The sequence below is a fragment of the Hyperoodon ampullatus genome, assembly GCF_949752795.1.
Source record: "Hyperoodon ampullatus genome assembly, chromosome: 10".
Taxonomy (NCBI): Eukaryota; Metazoa; Chordata; class Mammalia; order Artiodactyla; family Ziphiidae; genus Hyperoodon; species Hyperoodon ampullatus.
In genome coordinates, this window is record NC_136923.1 from 32,052,782 (window position 1) to 32,071,398 (window position 18,617).

The 18,617-nt window shown below is 46.9% G+C and overlaps 1 protein-coding gene across 4 annotated transcripts in view; it reads right to left on the minus strand.

Moving 5' to 3' along the window:
* Window positions 1–18,617, minus strand: part of FLNB (filamin B) — a gene marked incomplete at its 5' end in the record, with an annotated part of 140,471 nt that overhangs the window by 77,718 nt on the left and 44,136 nt on the right. For all 4 annotated transcript variants that reach the window (XM_079712178.1, XM_079712177.1, XM_079712176.1 and 1 more), the window contains 3 exons: window positions 24–171; window positions 2,602–2,699; window positions 4,931–5,179. In XM_079712178.1, the coding sequence (XP_079568304.1) occupies window positions 24–171; window positions 2,602–2,699; window positions 4,931–5,179 (495 nt within the window). The remainder of the gene's footprint in view (window positions 1–23; window positions 172–2,601; window positions 2,700–4,930; window positions 5,180–18,617) is intronic.

The window sequence follows — 18,617 nt, forward strand, 5'->3', positions numbered from 1 at the left end:
AATCCAACATGACCAGTGCTTACCTCTGCCATAGGCCCTGGCTTTCTTGGGGTTGAGTTTCGGTTTAAGAGGAGCCCCTGGCTTGAGCTTGGCTTTGGGGAACTGGGACAGGTAAGTCATCACCGAGTGCTCATCCACATCCGGGTGAATAATTTCTTCAGGAGTGATGACCTAGAATAACGACATGGTAGATGAACATCCAGAACATATCACTTTGCAACTACAGAAGTTTTTGCAAAAATCTCTTAAAGCAAACACTACTCTCAATAAAGTGAAACTACATCAAACTGGCATGCCAAAATCAGTTGGTTTTTTTAACCTTTTAGAAGTGTCACCATCCCCTTTGGAAGCTGAGGACCCTCTCCAGACAATTCTATACGTAATTTCCAGAGGTTCATACCTCCCCACCCTGAAAGAAAAAAAAGGCCACTCACTCCTCTTTCCAGAAAAGATAAGCTATATCAAGTAAGGAAGAAGAAATAAGAACACGTGGGATTAAAGCATATTACCAAAAGTGCATAGATAAACTGGCCTTTTTCTTTGCTCTTTTATCCATTGTCTGCATTTCTATTGACTCAGCTACTAATAAAAAAATAAAAATAAAACCAAAAAGAGACAACACAATGACATATTAGGTATGTGCTCTTGTAATACACTGAATGTTTCTGTCCTCCCCAAATTCATTTGTTAAAACCCTAATCCCTGGTGTGATGGTATTAAGAAGTAGGGCCTTTGGGGGTAAGTAGGTCTAGATGAGATGAGATCATGAGGGTGGAGCTCCCACGATGGGATTAGTGCCCTTATAAGAAGAGGAAGAAAGACCAGAGCTCACTCTCTCTCCACCTCAGTGTAAGGACACAGCCAGAAGGCAGTTTGCAGCTGTCTGCAAGCCAGGAAGAGAGCCCTCAACAAGAAGTGAATTTCCTGGCACCTTGATCTTGGAATTCCCAAGCTCTAGAACTGAGAAATAAATGTCTGTTGTTTAAGCCACCCAGTCAATGGTATTGTTATAGCAGCCTGAGTTAAGACAGGTCTCAATACATTAAAAGCCATTTAAAAAATAGGAAAGGGGAAATTTTCTACTGACATTCAGCTTAGGAGCAAGATTTGACCTGTGCTGGACAGGTGGCCTCCCTGAAGGTGTCACAGTCCCAGTTCCACCCTGGGACTGTTTAGGACCCAGCCCTAAACAGTACAAAAACTTCTCCTGCCACCAAGAGGTAAGCCACACCTCCTCAGATGAACAGAAGGCTCTGTCTCATGAACAGGTCAACCAAATGCAGATAAACAACACATGTACCCAGCTTCCCCCACTCCATGGTAAAAAAGAGAAGAGGAAACATTATGACAATTAGCCTGCAGCAACGAAACAGCTATTTGGGTTTGTACAGTTGCCTCCAATACGTTTTGTAAAATGTAGGATGTACGTTGATTTGGCATTTCTCCTAGGCAGCTCCTTCAACAACTTTACACACTACCAACATCACATGAACGCCAAAAGGAGATGGGTTTTGATTTAAGGGGAGATGAAAAACATATCATACCACTTCCTGAGGGTGGAAGAGCCAAGGAGTGGGCCTTGGAGAAGAGACATGATGCCAAACCAAACCAAAGAAATATAGGCAAGATTTTCTACCTCCCAAGGGATCCTGTTACAAATACACTGAACTCAGCTCTGAAAACCAACTCAAGACCTTAATGGAGCCTGTAATGAGGTCATCCATCCCCTGGCACTGGCTACCCACAACTTTTCTTGACCGAGTCTTTGAACATGGGAATCATGGTGTCAGGGGTTGCTTTTTAAACTCCTTGGAAGGGCGTAGAAGATTGGACCTCAACTAAGCAACGTGGCTACTGTAGGTGGTATCTGAGACATATTCAATTTCCAAGTTCTGTTGTTATATTCCTTTGTTAGGATTATGAGCAATATGAATTCTTAAACACTTTCCATTAATGGCGAGTTACCCTGGTTTAAATTTCTTAAAAAGTTCTAAGTGACTTTCTTGAAGATATTGGATTTAAAAAAATGTTTAATAGGTTAAAAATGGTCAAATATTGGCAATTTCTTATGGTTAAGGTCCACATTTGCAGTCTGGCATCCAGACATGGCCTTTGTGATCTTTAGAACAGAAATACTAGAAAATTCAGGACTTCCCTGGTGGCACAGTGGTTAAGACTCTGCACTCCCAATGCAGGGGGCCAGGTTCAATCCCTGGTCAGGGAACTAGATCCCACATGCATGCTGCAACTCAGAGTTTACATGCCACAACTGAGAAGCCAGTGAGCCACAACTAAGGAGCCCGCCTGCTGCAACTAAGATCAGGCACAACCAAATAAATAAATAAATGAATAAAATAAATATTAAAAAAAAATACTAGAAAATCTGTCCCATGTGACAGTGAAGATCTTTAGGGGATCTACAAGCACCTAAGTCAATGAGAACCTATTAATATGGGTAAACTGAGGAAGATGGGAGACGGCCACAGACAATGCTCATTGAAAGCTGACCAATGAGGAGGTCAGACTGCCTGCCAGACCCAAAGGCATCCACAGAGCATCAGGGGAAACAGCTTCGTGGGACACGCATGCTTCTACACATACCTGTGGGACACCCAGCCAGTCATCTGCCTGCTGCATGGCTTCTCGTGCATTATCCACAGGCTTTCGTGGATCCCAGGATTCCCAGTCTGGGCACAGACCTGTTAACATCACACAAAAGATGCTGTTAGTATTAACTGACTTAAGAGGTTAAAGGAAACCAGGTGCCTAAACTAAACTCACTCAGTCTCTTGAGAGAACAGTTTCTTCCAAAAATCTTAGTGAACTGTATGCTTTATGGGCCGAAAGTATCACAGATATGAGTATGCCAAAGTAGAAACTATTCTGCCTGAGCTGAGACTTCTTCTTCAGGCTGTTATCTTCTTGCATTCAGATAGGAATTTATCCATTCTTTAAGGGTGTGGTGTAAATAAATGAACAAACAAAGCCTGTAAAACCATTTGGGCCTGGTACCTTTTTGCAGGAGAGATTTTTTGGACACATCACACTCACACTTCTGTGCTCTGGTCACCAAATGTGTGGGGTTGACATCAGCTGTGTGTCCTATGACTTAACTTAATTCTGACACTATCTACCTGGAAACAGCATCAGAACCCACAGGCTAAGGGCTCAGTCCCACAAGACTCCCCCAACCCCAACTTCAGAGCCCAATCACAAGTCCAGGTTTGTCACCTGGGCTTCTGACCAACCAGCTACTAATCAGAGGTTCCTACAACCCCCTCCTCAGGTTGGATTGTTTCCTAGAGTGGCTCACAGATCTCAGGAAAACAGTTTACTTACTGGGTCACTGGTTTATTATAAAAGGATTTTACTAAACGGAATAGATGCATAGGGCAAGGTGGGAGAAGGGGCAAGGAGCTTCCACGTCCTTTCAGGTACACCATCACCCCAGGACCACCACTTGTTTACCAACCAGAAGCTCCCCAAACCCCGTAGCTCAGGGATTTTTATGGAGGCTTCATTACACAGGCTGGACTGATTAAATCACCTGCCATTAGTGGTTAACTCAATCTCTATCCCCTTTCCCCTTCCTGGAGGTCAGGGGACAGGGGAGAAAGTTCCAACCCTCTAATCACTGATTGGTTCCCCCAACATCCAGCCCCCATCCTTTGGGGCATTCCAAAAGTCACCTCATTAACAAACTCAGGCATGGCTGAACAACACGACTACCACAGCTATTTTCGCTTAGTAAATTCCAAGGGTTTTAGGAGCTCTGTGCCAGGAAAGGGGACAAAGACCAAACATATATTTCGTATTATAAGTTACAATATCCCAATCCCAATCCTGGATATATCTAAAAGACTGAACTAGCATCCTGTGTACTTACAACATTCACTTGCTCAAAGGCCTAAACCTAGAATTATCTCAAAAACCTTTGTAACCACAAGAAGTATAGGACTGGAGTAAAAATCCCCAGGTTTAAACTGGAAAGCGGTACCCTAAAATGTGTCTTTGCATGGAAGCAAGAAAGAGGGCACTGGGAAATGAACTAATGCTGAGCTTTGAGTTACTTCTGGATGACACCAGCTTACAGGCTCTCAAGGAAGACTGGGGCCTAGAGCCAGCCCTCCTTCCCTATCCAGTTGACACCAGCTAGTTGAGCATGTTGAGAACCCCTAGCTTACTTAATACCAATGTGCTCAGCATATACAGAGCAATCAGTAAATGGAAAATATGATTATTAGGGCAGATTTTTTATTAAACACAATTTTGGAGGTGTACATAAACACAGGCTCTGGTTTTTCTATTGAGAGTGTATCAGCAAACTCTACCCATCAATCTAAACCCTCCAGTGAGGATAATTACTACCTTGGTGTACATTCAACCACTCAGAAAACAGGAGCTCATCAAGGGTGGAAAAGGCTCCAACTGGATCCTGACCAAGCACTATCTCACAGCAATGCAGCAAGAAAGGGTCGGAGAAAGCCATATATAGTCAACCCAGTGGCTGACAAAGACGGGTACTTTCCACTCAATAAAAGTGTTCAGATTTTCATGCCAAACCACCTAATAGGGCACATGTTGAAGCCAATGGGAAACTAGGCACCAACTGTGGAAAGAGGGAGAAGAAGCAGGACTTGGGGTCTGGAAGCCGAACTCAAGTTCTGCTCCGAGCATGAAGGCCTTCATTCAGAATTTGGGTAAATAATTCAATGCTCAAACAAGTCTATGGATGGACCTATAAGACCTGCCATCAGAAAGGCAAACGGAGCCATTTTTCATTCCTTTAGTTATCTTACAATGGGCTAAAAACCAGGAGAAATACACCAATCACAGCAAACCTAGCTTTCCCACCCAAAACCAAGAGGTTTAGGGGTCCACATACCCCACCCCTCCGGAAGGGATGGCTCAGGCAGCCATTGGCACTTACCTGGAGCACAGCTGTCTACCAGGGCTCCCAGGGCTTTGCCATCTTGCCAGTTCTGGTTAAAGTTGGTGATGGGCAAGTAGGGGATCTTGTTCTGAATCCACCCCAGCAGCCTCTGCTTTGGCGTCTGCTTCTTGGCATCGTCATCCCCTTCATCCTCCCACACAGGCATGGAGATGGAGTAGTGGAGGATCAGCGTCCACACCAGGCCCAAGATGAGCTTCAGGTTCCCATCCACGATGGCTTTGCTGTCTGAGCAGAGAGACACAGGCCTGGTCAAGCCTCTGGGTTGCAGAGGTATGATTCACACTCTTTATTAGAAAGTAAATGGAGTCCTCAACTGTTAGAGAACCACACTGAGCTATATGAGAGTGAAGGGATGCAATGCTGGCATTTGCTTCAAAATACTTAAGGATGCGAAGAGATGAAATAAGATTCCAAAACGTTGTTAACCAGTGTCATTGGATTATAAGTCCATGAAAACGCATTATTCCACTGTCTCTATTTTTACATGCATTCGAAATTTTCCATAATAAAAAAGAGTTGTTTTTAAATTTCAAGAAATCATTTCAGAAATATAGACAATAACAAGAGGTGGCTGCATTCCAGATAACCACCTGTTAACCTGGCGGTATACTGTCTACCAGATTGTGTACACACACATGTGTATGTGTTTGCTGCCGGAATTTATATTATACTATAAATTATAGTATATTATACTATAATATAATTTATATTCTACTATATGATCAGTCTTGAAATCTTTCTTTTCACTAATCACTAGGTCCTAGATATCTTTTCCCTATAAAAAGTTGTTTCTGTTTACACCCCCATCTACATGTTTAAGAGGTCATTTTCTCTCAGATCTCACAAATACTGGGTGTTATCAATCATTTTCCTCTCACTTCTCTGACAAGTTAGTCATTCATAAAAGAAGACTGTTAGTTAGCTTAGCTAACAGTTAAGCTAATCTAATTGGGCAACGTGTTGCCAGGAGGAAAAGTGACTGGCCAAGGGCATGGCCCCTTTTCTAGTCATCCCCCAGCTTAACAGGACATGCCCTGCCGCTGGTCAGCCCCTTCTGGAACTCTCACGGCCACTGGTTTCTACTTCCCACTCCCCTTGGCTTCCCTGTGGCTCTCTGTCCTCTTTCCAACCTCCATCTGCACCCATCAAGATTCAAACATTATCTCCAAGATATCTGTCTTTCTGTCTGTCTCTCCATTTCCTACACCCTAAACAACCTTTGTTACAACCCCCCATTCGGCCAGGACCCCAAGGTGAAAATGTCAGAATCATCTTAGACTCCTCCTCCAAAGCCCTGGAGCAGTTCCCACAACAGTTCTCTCCCCACCTCTTGGCAAATCCTTTTCTACACTCTCCCCCCAAATATGTGGCCCCTCCTCCCCTCTCTGCTTCCTCAACAGCCATGAAGCTCCATCATTGTTCACATAACCCGAGAACCATCCTTCTAGTCAGGTACCCCTGTGCTTCCCCATTCACCAATGGTCCCTGCTGCCCAGGGTTAAACTCTTTAGACATGTAGCACCTTGAGAGACCTACACAACCTCCACCCGGCCTGCTTTTCCACCCTTGTCACTGCCACCCACCACACTCCACATTCCAGACTCCCCACTTCTGGAGCACAACTTGCTGTGAACCCCCTGGACTTCTCCACTTCTTCTGTATTCCCTATGATGACAAGGCCCTTCACCCCATCCTCCTGCAGGACAAACCCCAGATCATCATTCAAGGGCCAGATCTAACAGATGGTGAACTTCACTCCCATCAGCCTCTGTGTAACCACACCAGGGTCCTCTCATGAGAACAACCATTCATTCCTCAGCCTCCCCCCCACCCCCACTCCTGGGCTGCGAGCTCCTGAAGGGGAGTAACTGAGCCTTCTTCATCTTGCAGCTCCCCACGCCCTGTCCCTCCCTCCCACCCACCCACCGCAAGCCACCTGAACGTTGGTTAAACACACGTCAAACTGCACTTAATGAAACCCAGCTACAACCACATGAAAAATAAACTCACATGCTGTTAAGGAGTAAATGGCATGCCATTCAATACTGAAAGGGTGGGGCTTTTTTTAAAATCAGCCTGTTTATTGTTAGGTCCTCTTATAAGAAAAAAAAAAAACCCTCCTAAAAGCCCACACCCAAACCCACAGAAAACAAAGGTAATTTCACAGTTGCAGGTCAGTCATAACAAAACTTGATCACGTAAAACTGGACAGCGTAACGATTATCATGAACTGGCCAGTCAAACACGCTAAATTCGAGCAATCCTCATTCAAAGTTAAGGTGCCCAGGGATTTTCTACATAATGAACTGTATAACTAACTTTTAAGCAGGACTGTCTGCATAACTCACGGGGCCCAGTGACAAATGAAAATACAGGATTCCTTGTCCAAAAAGTATTAAGAATTTCAAGACGGCAACAGCAGAGCATTAAACCAAGCACAGAGAAGCCCCCTGAGCACAGGGCTCTGTATAGCTGCCCAGGTCGTGCAACCATGAAGCCAGCACTGCTTCTGAGGTCCTGTGGTCAAAGGAGTAGTGATGTACACAAAACACTGAACCCCTGCACAGAATACAGGTATCCAAGGAATTCATTCTGCTAGACCAGCTGACAGTCCTTGACCATGCCTGAAATTTTAGGATTAGATGTCCTGTTACGAGTGTGTCTTTAAAGTGCTATTGATTACTGAGTTACTACCTACCGATGGTAAAAAAAATTCCACGTCAAACCATTTTCCGTGCCAGTTTCCTTTATTCAGCCTAAGGGGAGGAGAGCAGTCTTCAGAAGGGCGAGGAGAGATGGGGGGAGAAGCAGAGCGTGTGAATGCTTACTGCTCATCCGGGTAAGGGGTGGACCTGGCCACGTCTGGTCTTGCACCAGGCAGAATCTGAACAGGCCAGAGTCTCATCCAGCCACAGGCATCAGTCTGCAAGGCTCAAACTTCCCTGAGTTATGTTTTAAATGCTTTTCGAAGGCAAACTTGCAGATTTCGTCCATAAATCAAAACGTGAAACCAGTTTGCTCTATTTTTACCCAGCTTACACATGTTGGTTTAAAGGAATGAGACATGAGTCTTTTTCAAAAAGATTTGGGGGAAATATGACCCAGTAAAAGTCTGAGCCAAATTTATGAAACATACAATGCCCAGAACTTCTGTTTCCAATGAATTCAAGGTGGGTGTCCAAACGGGAAAGCCCCTATTAAGGTCTCATTGGGATAAATGATACTTTCATTCTGCTATTCTAAGAAGCTGTCCTCATTCCAAAAGTGATTTTGACAGGTGAAAGTTCAAATGCTTCACCAAGCTCTTGGAACAATAAAAAGATGACGACTTGCCCAAAAGGCCTCCCCATTCCCACCCATATCAAGTAGGAGGCTCCCCGAGCCTTGAAAATGAAATGCTACACACCGTCAAAATGTCCATGTGTAACCATCACAGCAGACTACAGAACTTTCAGCCGTGAGCGTGCTCTGTGATGTTTACATCGAGTGTAAACATGGAGCAGAGACGGAAGGAGGAAAAGGCCAGGTCAGCTGGAAGCCTCTCGGGCAGGATTCCACCTTCCTGAGTTACTGAGGGCCTCTTTCAGGAATAAAATAAGCCAATGCCCACCATGCCTGCCCGACCTCCTAGAATCTGCTTAGATTGTCGGTGGGTTGGAATCTGGCCACAAGCTTCTCCTCCCCAAATTCAACCAATCACAATCCCCATGTAACTGGTCCTGGCTCTGGACAACACTGGCCCTCAAACCACACACACCTTCTGGAACTAATTAAAATTAGCCCAAGTTGCATACAAGTGAGGGCAATGGCTCCCCCCCGCCAGTAGCTAGAAAGTTAATGCAAGCTATTACAAATTCTAGGATGGGGTGTTTTCACATCCTTTCAGCACATGAGTTTCCCAGTCCTGTTAAGCAGCATTCTGGAATGGGTGCAAGTATGGGGGTGGAAACCAGCTGCTTTTAGGCAATCTTCAGCAGCATCTTAGAAACATCTCCTTTGTGGACAAGTTCCCTGCCAGGTAAGAGAGATGGTGAGCTTTTACCTCTCTCTACTTTTACCAGGAGGGCTGGACCCACACAACCATCGGTGTTCCTACTCCGTTCACGGGGTCAACCTTCTCTCCTGGCTGTTGCCAGGGTGTCAGGGGTTGGGGGCCTGGGAGAAGAGGCCTGGGGGGACACCATCCCTCATTTTTGCTCTCCTGGCTAAGGACAGCGGATCATATTGCAGCTGGCTGCTGGGTCAGAAGCGGCCAACATATGGCTGTAGGAATCCAGGAGAGGCAGGAGTTTCAGGAAACCTCCTTCCAGTGTGCTTGGGGACAAATCACCAAGGCCATACTCTGCACTATGACTTGGCCGCCTGGGGAACAGGCTGCCACACACCCTGCTCCCTGTCCTCTCTCTGTTACCCTCTGAGAGGCAGTGTGGCAGACTGGTCGCAAGAACGGACTCTGAAACCAGCAGCTCAACTAGGTAGGCCACTTTACAATCTGCTCATCCTCACTGAGTCTCGTTTTTCCTTGTTTCCCAAATGGGAATATTCATAGTCATCACCTTCACAGGGCTGCTGTAAGGAGTAGGTGGGTTAGGAAATTCTAATAGCCAAGCATACTGCCTGGCACACAGCAGGAGCTTAATTACCCTCTTCCCTCCCTTTCTCATTCACCTAATATCTGAGTACCTGCCATGTGCCACTCTTTCCTAGAACCAGAAGCCCAGAAGCTTTATTCCCAGTTTGTACGCAAGCAGGAAACAAAAGGTAAGAAAGTACCTTGTGAATTAATGGGAGGATAAAATGTTCAATATGTCACTTCTCTGAATCAAGCAATTCATTCCAGAGGTTAGGCCTGAGACCCCCAGAGAGGAACAAAGAACTGCCCAGGAGCAAAACTACTGATAGGGCTTCCCTGGTGGCGCAGTGGTTGAGAGTATGCCTGCCGATGCAGGGGGACACGGGTTTGTGCCCCGGTCCGGGAAGATCCCACATGCCACGGAGCGGCTGGGCCCGTGAGCGATGGCCGCTGAGCCTGCGCGTCAGGAGCCTGTGCTCCACACGGGAGAGGCAAAAAAAAAACACAAAAAACTACTGATAAGTTATCAGGACCCTCCTGAAAGAGAATATGGTACAAAGAGCAGCCCACGTGAGCCAAGGGTCTGGCCCTCCTTGACTTCCAAGCTTCACCTTGCCCCAGGCTCATCCTTGATCCCTGGCCTCAGCCCACTTGGCCCAGAACTCTCTCCCCAGCTGGCTAATGCCTCTTCTACATCCAACTCTGTCAAACTAGAACAGGTCCCCTATTAAATGCCCCTTCGAGGCTGTGTGCCCTCCTTTCAGTGTAACTACAGCTGTGCTTAAATAATCACCTATCGGGAATTCCCTGGTGGCCCAGTGGTTAGGACTCGGCGCTTTCACTGCCGTAGCCTGGGTTCAGTCCCCGGTCCAGGAACTAAGATCCCGCAAGCCGAGTGGCACATCCAGACAAAAAAATTTAAATAAGCACCTGTCACGTCTGCCTCCTCTGCTCAAGGTGTCAGCTGCGCAAAGGCAGAAACGGACCATTGAGCTTCCCGCTGATCCCGCAGCCTGGACACCTGGCTGTCTGGGGGACAGGCTGGCACAGGCACACGTCCCTGCCTGCTGAGCTCCAGTGCTCTATGAGGGGCAGTGCTGCCTGTGTAGAGTGTATGCAAAAAGTACAGGCACAGCCCTTTCCGGCAGGGTTTAAAGTGCTCCAGACTGTGGCCACCTCTGCACCCCCAGCAGGCAACACAGCACGTGGCACAGAGGGCAGGCGGGAGAGGTGAGGTCCTTAAGGTGCAGGCTCTGCAGGTATGGGCTCCGCGCCACCACACTGGTTGTAGGACCCTGGCCAAGCCATCCAACCCCTGGGCGCCTATAAGTCAAGGATAATGTTGGAACAGGAGCACAGGGCTGCTGGGAAGACTAAGTACGATAACACACCTCCAGCACTCAGACCCCCACTCAGTCAGTTTTTGTTAAATGCTGGTATTGTTACTATCATTCTTACCACCAGTGACTTCAACATGCTTTTGTCAACATTGAGACAACAAGACAGAGGCAGAAGGTAAAAGGAAAGCTTAGCAGTGACAGGTGGTGACCTGCAAGTTTGCGCTGGGGCTTCCTGTCAGCATCGATTGTTTGCAGCGTCCCGTGCAGAGCTGCCCCAAGGTAACCCCGCACTGCAGCGCTCACATCACCTGGTCCAGCACCACGCTCACTGACAGCCCGGTGCTCACTGACATCCCAGGTTGGCTTGGCAGTTTCCCTCCGTCCTGCCTCCTTTCCCAAGCTGAACAAACTATGGTTGAATTGTCAGCCAAGAGGGCATCCTGAACTGAAAGGAGATGGTTTACCACTTTCCTCGGTTTCTCAGTCAAAACCAAGCCCAGGGACTTCCCTGGTGGCGTAGTGGTTAAGAAGCCACCTGCCAATGCAGGGGACACAGGATTGAGCCCTGGTCTGGGAAGATCCCACATGCCGCAGAGCAGCTAAGCCCGTGTACCACAACTACGGAGCCCGCATGCCACAACAACTGAAGCTCACATGCCTAGAGCCCATGCTCTGCAACAAGAGAAGCCACTACAATGAGAAGCCCGCGCACTGCAACGAAGAGCAGCCCCTGCTCGCAGCACCTAGAGAAAGCCTGTGCGCAGCAACGAGGACCCAATGCAGCCATCCATCCATCCATCCAGCCAGCCAGCCAGCCAGCCAGCCAGCCAGCCATAAATAAATAAGTAAATAAATAAATAAATTTATTTATTTATTTATTTTATTTAAACACAAAACCAAGCCCGGGGGCTTCCCTGGTGGCGCAGTGGTTGAGAATCCGCCTACCAATGAGGGGAACACGGGTTCGAGCCCTGGTCCGGGAAGATCCCACATGCTGCGGAGCAACTAAGCCCATGCGCCACAACTACTGAACATGCGCTCTAGAGCCCACAAGCTACAACTACTGAGCCCGCGTGCCGCAACTACTGAAGCCCGCACGCCTAGAGCCTGTGCTCCACAACGAAGAGAAGCCACCGCAGTGAGAAGTCCGTGCACTGCAATGAAGAGTAGCCCCCAGTCGCCACAACTAGACAAAGCCCACATGCAGCAACAAAGACCCAACACGGCCAAAAATAAACAAATAAAATAAATTTATTAAAAAAAAAAAAAACCAAGCCCAGATGCCACTTGTTCCCAAGGTCATGCAGAAGACCATCTCAGTCGGCTGCCCAGAACGAGAGTCACATTTCTGGGGGTGCAACAGTCCTTGCATCCACACAACAGAGGATGAACTGTGCACTTTGACCCCTTGGCAGGATGAAGGGGGCCAGGCTGACTTCTCCACACATACCCCTGCCCCTACCCCTCCGGCTCAAGGCTTCTCTCCAGGGCCTGGAAACAACAATGGGCTAAAGAGGACAAGACAGACTTTTCTAACCAGGTGACTCACACCTCTAATGACTAAGGATACCATGGCAAAGTCTACTCTCTAGCCACTAAAACCCTCCCTCCCCTTCTCCCAGGCATGTGGCTTCCTGCTAGATGGCCCCGCAGTCTCCCCAGTTCGGTGATGCGGTTGCCTCACCAGTGGACAGCAGAAGGAAATGTGCCACCACGTGGCCTTGGGCAGTGGGTGGGCCTCCTCTGAGCACTCTCCCCACAACAGCCAGCCAGAGTGCCTGGCACTGCAGTCACTGAGCTGTGACCTGTCCCAAAAGAGGCCAGGCAAGGTGATGGAAGGAACCTGGGTCCCAGAATAGGGTGCCCCGCCAACCTGAAGCCTGAAAAAAGCCACTGTATTTTTCTAAAAATCTCTTTGTTACGCCAGTTTAACCATAACAAGAGGATGTTCTGGGCCTTGAAGACCTTAAGTCACATGGGCCTATTCTTATTTCTGTCAGTAAGATAAAGTACAGACCACAATAAAATAAGGGTGGATCGGGGCACTGGGGTCAGCTGGATTTCCGATTCTTTTCCTTGCTCATGAACTACTCAAGGATGACAAAAGAACTGTTTGAATTAACAAATTTTACATATTGCTATGTCAGGTTTCAGTTAAGAGAGTTCATTTGGAAGGCCTTTTCATGTTAGTAATTTTTCAAGAGTTGATACAATAGACCAAGGATGGCAAGTGGTGTTGGCACATGAGGTGAAACTCTTTCACTGGGTTGAGAAAGATTGAGGCCCTATCTGGTTTCAGTGAGGAAGACTGCTGAAATGGATTACCAATGCCTGCCATAAACAAGGCAGGGGGAACAGAGAGGCTCAGATTACTGTGCAGATTAGCAATGCCTACCCTGGGCACAGCTTGAGGAATGGTGACTGGGATTTCTTTGCAAGAGAATGGAGTAAGCATTCCCAAATCCCTGATTTGAGATTTCGTTTATAGGTCCATAACACGTTCCTTATTCATAACCCCAGACTTCAAATTTTTTGCTTTGCCAGCTATTGCTTCTGTTCTCTCTCATTTGCCGGACTCCTGCCAAGAATAATTAGAACAAATTATTTCATAAATATCTTATTTTTATTTTGGTACAGAGTTTTTGGTGGACTTTCAGACCATAGATACTGTGATGGTGCCCTGTTTCGTAATTTATCCCAAACACTTACTTCCTGGTTAAGAGGAATCCTTTACTTAAAAGTTGCATTTATGGGAATTCCCTGGCAATCCAGTGGTTAAGACTCCACGCTTCCACTGTGTGTGTGTGTGGACGCGAGGGGGGGGCGGTGGGGGGGCAAGTTCAATCCCCGGTTGGGGAACTAAGATCCCACAAGCTGCACAGTGTGGCCAAAAAAAAAAGAAAAAAGTTGCATTTGTATCACCCAGTAGGCTTTCTTTTCAATGCCACTTTTGAAAAGTTACCACTTTTGAGAATTCCTTTATATCCAGCAACAAAGTCCGCTGAACTAAATTAAACGGGTATAGCAAAGGGCCTAGGAAATAGTCTCTTCCCACTTACTATTAGTGGGAAATCCCTGAAAAGTTAGAAAAAGGAATCTAACCTTGTTAGATAGGTTAAAGAAAGAAGGAAAAAAAGAGGGACTTCCCTGGTGGCGCAGTGGTTGAGAATACGCCTGCCGATGCAGGGGACACGGGTTCTATCCCTGGTCTGGGAAGATCCCACATGCCGCGGAGCAACTAAGCCCGTGTGCAACAACTACTGAGCCTGTGCTCTAGAGCCCGCGAGCCACAACTACTGGAGCCTGCGTGCCTAGAGCCCATGCTCCGCAACAAAGAGAAGCCACCGCAACGAGAAGCCCGCGCACCGCAATGAAGAGTAGCCCCCGCTCGCCACAACTAGAGAAAGCCCACGCACAGCAACGAAGACCCAGCGCAGCAACGAAGACCCAGTGAAGCCAAAAAGTAATTAATTAATTAGTTAATTAATTAATTAAATAATAGAAGGAAAAAAGAAAGGTGCATCAAAATGTATCTAAACTAGGTTTTTTGACCCCAAAGCTGCAGGTCCCTGCACTAACTGGTTGCATTGCTGCCTCACGGTTCTTCTGGGTGACCAGCAGGCCAAGGGCCCCAGGGATTCCGGAGTTTGACCTGTGAGTCAAGGAGCCCAGAGTCCAGCCACTGGGAGGTGCAGGTAAACCCCAGCATGAGCTCCCGAGGCCTCAGCATGGAGGTGTCTGTCCCTCACTCACAGCTTCCAGCCACAACGCTCTGAGCACGTCCAGCTGAAATAATAAACGCTGGCTGTGAATGGAGGGCCTTGTCACCTTTTAACTCCAGCTCAGTCTGTCATGTGGCGAGGCCACCCCATCTGAAACACAGCTCACTGTCCATGCTGTGCACACATGCACAGCCCACTGGGAAGCCCACAAGGAAAGGAGTAAGGGCAGGAGGAACCACGACTGGGAAAGACTCCTAAGCACCTCCTCTCCTGACATCAACAGCAGCCAAAATATGACAGCAGCTCTCTCTTCCAGACCTCTCCTCTGGGTCACATGCATCACCGCATGCAACCCTCACAGCAAGCCTATAAGGATGGCTTTTGTGGTCAGTCCCATTTTACAGATGAGAAAACAGAGGCTCACAGAGGTGAAGGCATCTGCCAAAAGTGACGTAGGAGAGCCTGGATTTAAACCCAGTTCTCTCTGTTGCCAGAGCCCAAACTCTTATCCTCCCTACTTTTCCAAATACTCACTACGTCGTGACAGCCCCATGAGGCAAGTACAGTTATGACTCACATTTTACAGATGAGACTGTGCACAGGGACAGGACCCACCCCTGGGCAACACGGCCAGTAAGCATCTGTGTATGGGAGGGGAACCCAACAGGGCTTCTGAACTTCTAACAGCCCCAATCATTCCCAGGATCCCTAAACTGCCATGGTTCTAGGAGAAAAACACGGTAAATGGACAGCATGGAAAGTGACAGCACAAGACCTGGGAGGTACAAGCGGGAGTCAGAGCTGGATCATTTTAGTCTCCTTCAGTCTCCTTTGTCTCAGCCATGACTTGCTCAGCTTCTACTGCACCCTAGGAGCTGGGGATTCTACAGATCATGGCCCTGGCCCTGCATCTGGGAGGTCCTCCTTGCATGTACCGCTGCTCGGCAGGGGAAACTGAGGAAGATGGGAGAAGACCCAGCTCTGCTCTTATTTACCCAAACCTATTAACATATGTTTTCCCTGGAAAACATAAATTAGGACATTCACGTACTTGAAAGCTCACTTTATTCATCTGTTCTTGCATCCAACAAATAACTTCCTAGCTGCCTACTGGGTGCCAGGCCCTGTACCTAATACAAATTACAGTTTCAAGTAAGAAAATAAGCTAAATTGGCTTTAAAATATTCCACAAAGAGATACAGCATTATTATAATGTAAACCGGCATTATCCCACAAGGCAAGACACTGAAGATCTCTTAAAGAAAAAGAAAAAAAAACCCCACAACTTTTTGCCTTTTGTCTCTCATGCTAGGCTATGTCCCTTGAGGGTTCTTTTTTCCTTTTATAATTAAGAATAAAAGTTAAAAAATAATAACGATGATGAACAGGATAGGTATTCATCCTTCTACTGCAAACTTGTAAAAGTTGAGCCTTGTTACAAAAATCAGATCAAGGTGACTTCCTCAGTCTGAAAGGGGAGAAATCAGTTTGCATTTTTCCCCCGGTACCTCACCTCATGTTACAACTCATATGAGCCTGTTATAGAAATGGCAGGCTGCCCAAAGATTGTGAAGTCATAAAAGGAACAAAACTCCCAATTTAAAGTCTTGAATGGGAACCAAGCTGAGGGAAATTCCAAATAATTTATAACTGCTGGCTCTCACCATTTCCAATAGCAAGAGGAGGAGGTTGGAGAAAAGGAAATTCTCAAGGGATAGATACTGGGGCACGGTCCCCGCTTTACCTATATTGACATTTTCCCGACAGTTCCTCTCTGTACCAGGTCTTTAGCTCAGTTGAAGGCTCAAATTTGTACCCCTAAATTTGGACCTTCAACCCACGATTACATGAGGAGACCTCCAGACACACATGCTACCCGACCACAACAGAGCCCGAACGTCGGGCTCCTTCTTGTAAATTAATTCCACACCACCAACCCCCCGTGTAAAGAACATGGGCTCGGGGGGCAGGACTGAACCTACTCAAACAAAGGGGAGCTCACTTGCTGAAATAATTGGTAGCCAAGTAACCCAGAGGCCAGGGACACTAAGTCACTCAGTGAGCCTGGTTCCCCTCCCAAGCACAGCCATGAACTGGCCGTGGGACTGGGGTGGGTCACTGCCCTGCTCTGACTCATCTGTAAGATGAGCATCATAACTAGACTCACCTCACTGAACCATTGCGAGATAGTAGTCAAGCAGGTAGCATTCTGCCTGATGAGGGTGCCACCACTTCAGCAAGGACTATTACAACTACCATGATGTCACTGTAATATTATAAACACACACCCGTGTGGGGATCACGGTGCCCCGTTAGCACTGTGAAAGATTCAACGCCATTCAACTCTGATTCAAGACTGCTCAGGGCCGGGTACCCCAGAACTCAGCCTTCTAACACAGCATTCCATTTGCTAATGACCACAAGAGCCAGCCCATCAGGGACCCGAGATTAAGCCTGATAGAATCAAGATGTTCTTTGCTCAGCGAGCTGCTGAATGAACTGGCAGTTTGCTAAAATCTGCAGGCCACCCCGACTCCTCCAGCAGATTCCTGAGAAGTCTGCAGGGGCCAGGCTGGGCCACTGCTGACAGAAAATTAAATGCAAGGTCAAAAAATTCAATTTGAAGCACAAAGTATTCAAGAAAGTTCCCTAACGTGATTCCTTTTTCTAATGGGGGGAGGAAGAGGGGTTTGGGTATTAAAGTGACCTTTAACCATTAAAGCAGTTCATTACTATAATATATGGGGGGGGAGGGGACTGAAAACAATTTAAATGCCTTCCCACAAATAACTGGTTAAATAAACGTTACAGAACATCCATGCTAGAGAATAACAGGCTGCTGTGAAAAGAATGAGAAAGATATGTGTGTTCCAGCAGAGACAGGCCTCCATGATATATTAAGGGAACAGGACAATTTGTAGAAAAGCATAGTTCATGCAATCCTGTTTGTGACAAGGCATGACTCTGCGTCTGAAAAGCAAGATCTGGAAGCACGCACAACAAACTGTGCTCATTGGCTCTCTCTAGAAAAGACTCGGGGTGATGGCAAAGATGGGCTTTCTTTTTGTTGTTGTTGTTAAATGTATGCTCCTGTGTTGTTTGAATTTTTTTTAATTTAAACTATACACCTTACTTTTATAATAAATTTTGACAAACATTCCCCAAAAGAAAGAAGCATAGTAATGTATATGTTAAAGAACTCTTCATTTGGACAAAATTGCTTGTCAGGATTTATAGGCACTGATGTGAGAAAATAGACAGATTTTATCAAATGATGAAAGGTTGGAATTGGAGTAAAGGGGTGGCCAGGGTAATGACATAATTGGGCTCATATATGCATGGAAGATCTCTTGAAGAGATAAGAAATTGTTCACCAACAGTGCAAGTGCTTCTGGGTAGAGGAGCAGGGAATGGGGGTGGGGGAAGCAGGAGGGAGCCGGTTTCTCAACTTTTGACACCACATGTGATCTTCACAATGGGCCATGATACCCATCAACAAATACGTGAGGCTTTTCAGGCTTGCATGGCTGGCCTTGTGGTGATTTCCTCTGCTCATCTTTCACACGGTGGCCATCCAAACGCCTTCCCACTCCTCAGCGAGATACACCCATCCCAGACAAGCAAGCTCCATGCCTCAGATGGCCTCTGCCACTTCCAAACAGCTGGCCCTCTAGAGGAGTGGAAGATGTTGAAGAAGAGGGAGTCATCTGGTTGCCTTTGGGCATGTCTTTCAAGCCAACCAAAAGAAAAAAAGAAAAAAAACCAACCACCCACCTTCCTGATCCCTTCACATCCCCTTCCCTGGTACCCTGAGAGTGTTCCTCCCATGATACGGAGGCCCAGCCTCTTATTTAAACATGAAGACCTGGGGCCGGCCCAGTGCGATCCCCCGACTGACTTCTCACTACTGCCTATGAGATACCATTGTTAGCCCCATTTTCCAGATGGAAAAACTGGTAAGATGATAAGTTAAGCCCAGAGTTACATAGCTGATAAGTGGTGGAGCTGGGATTTGAACCCAGGCCATC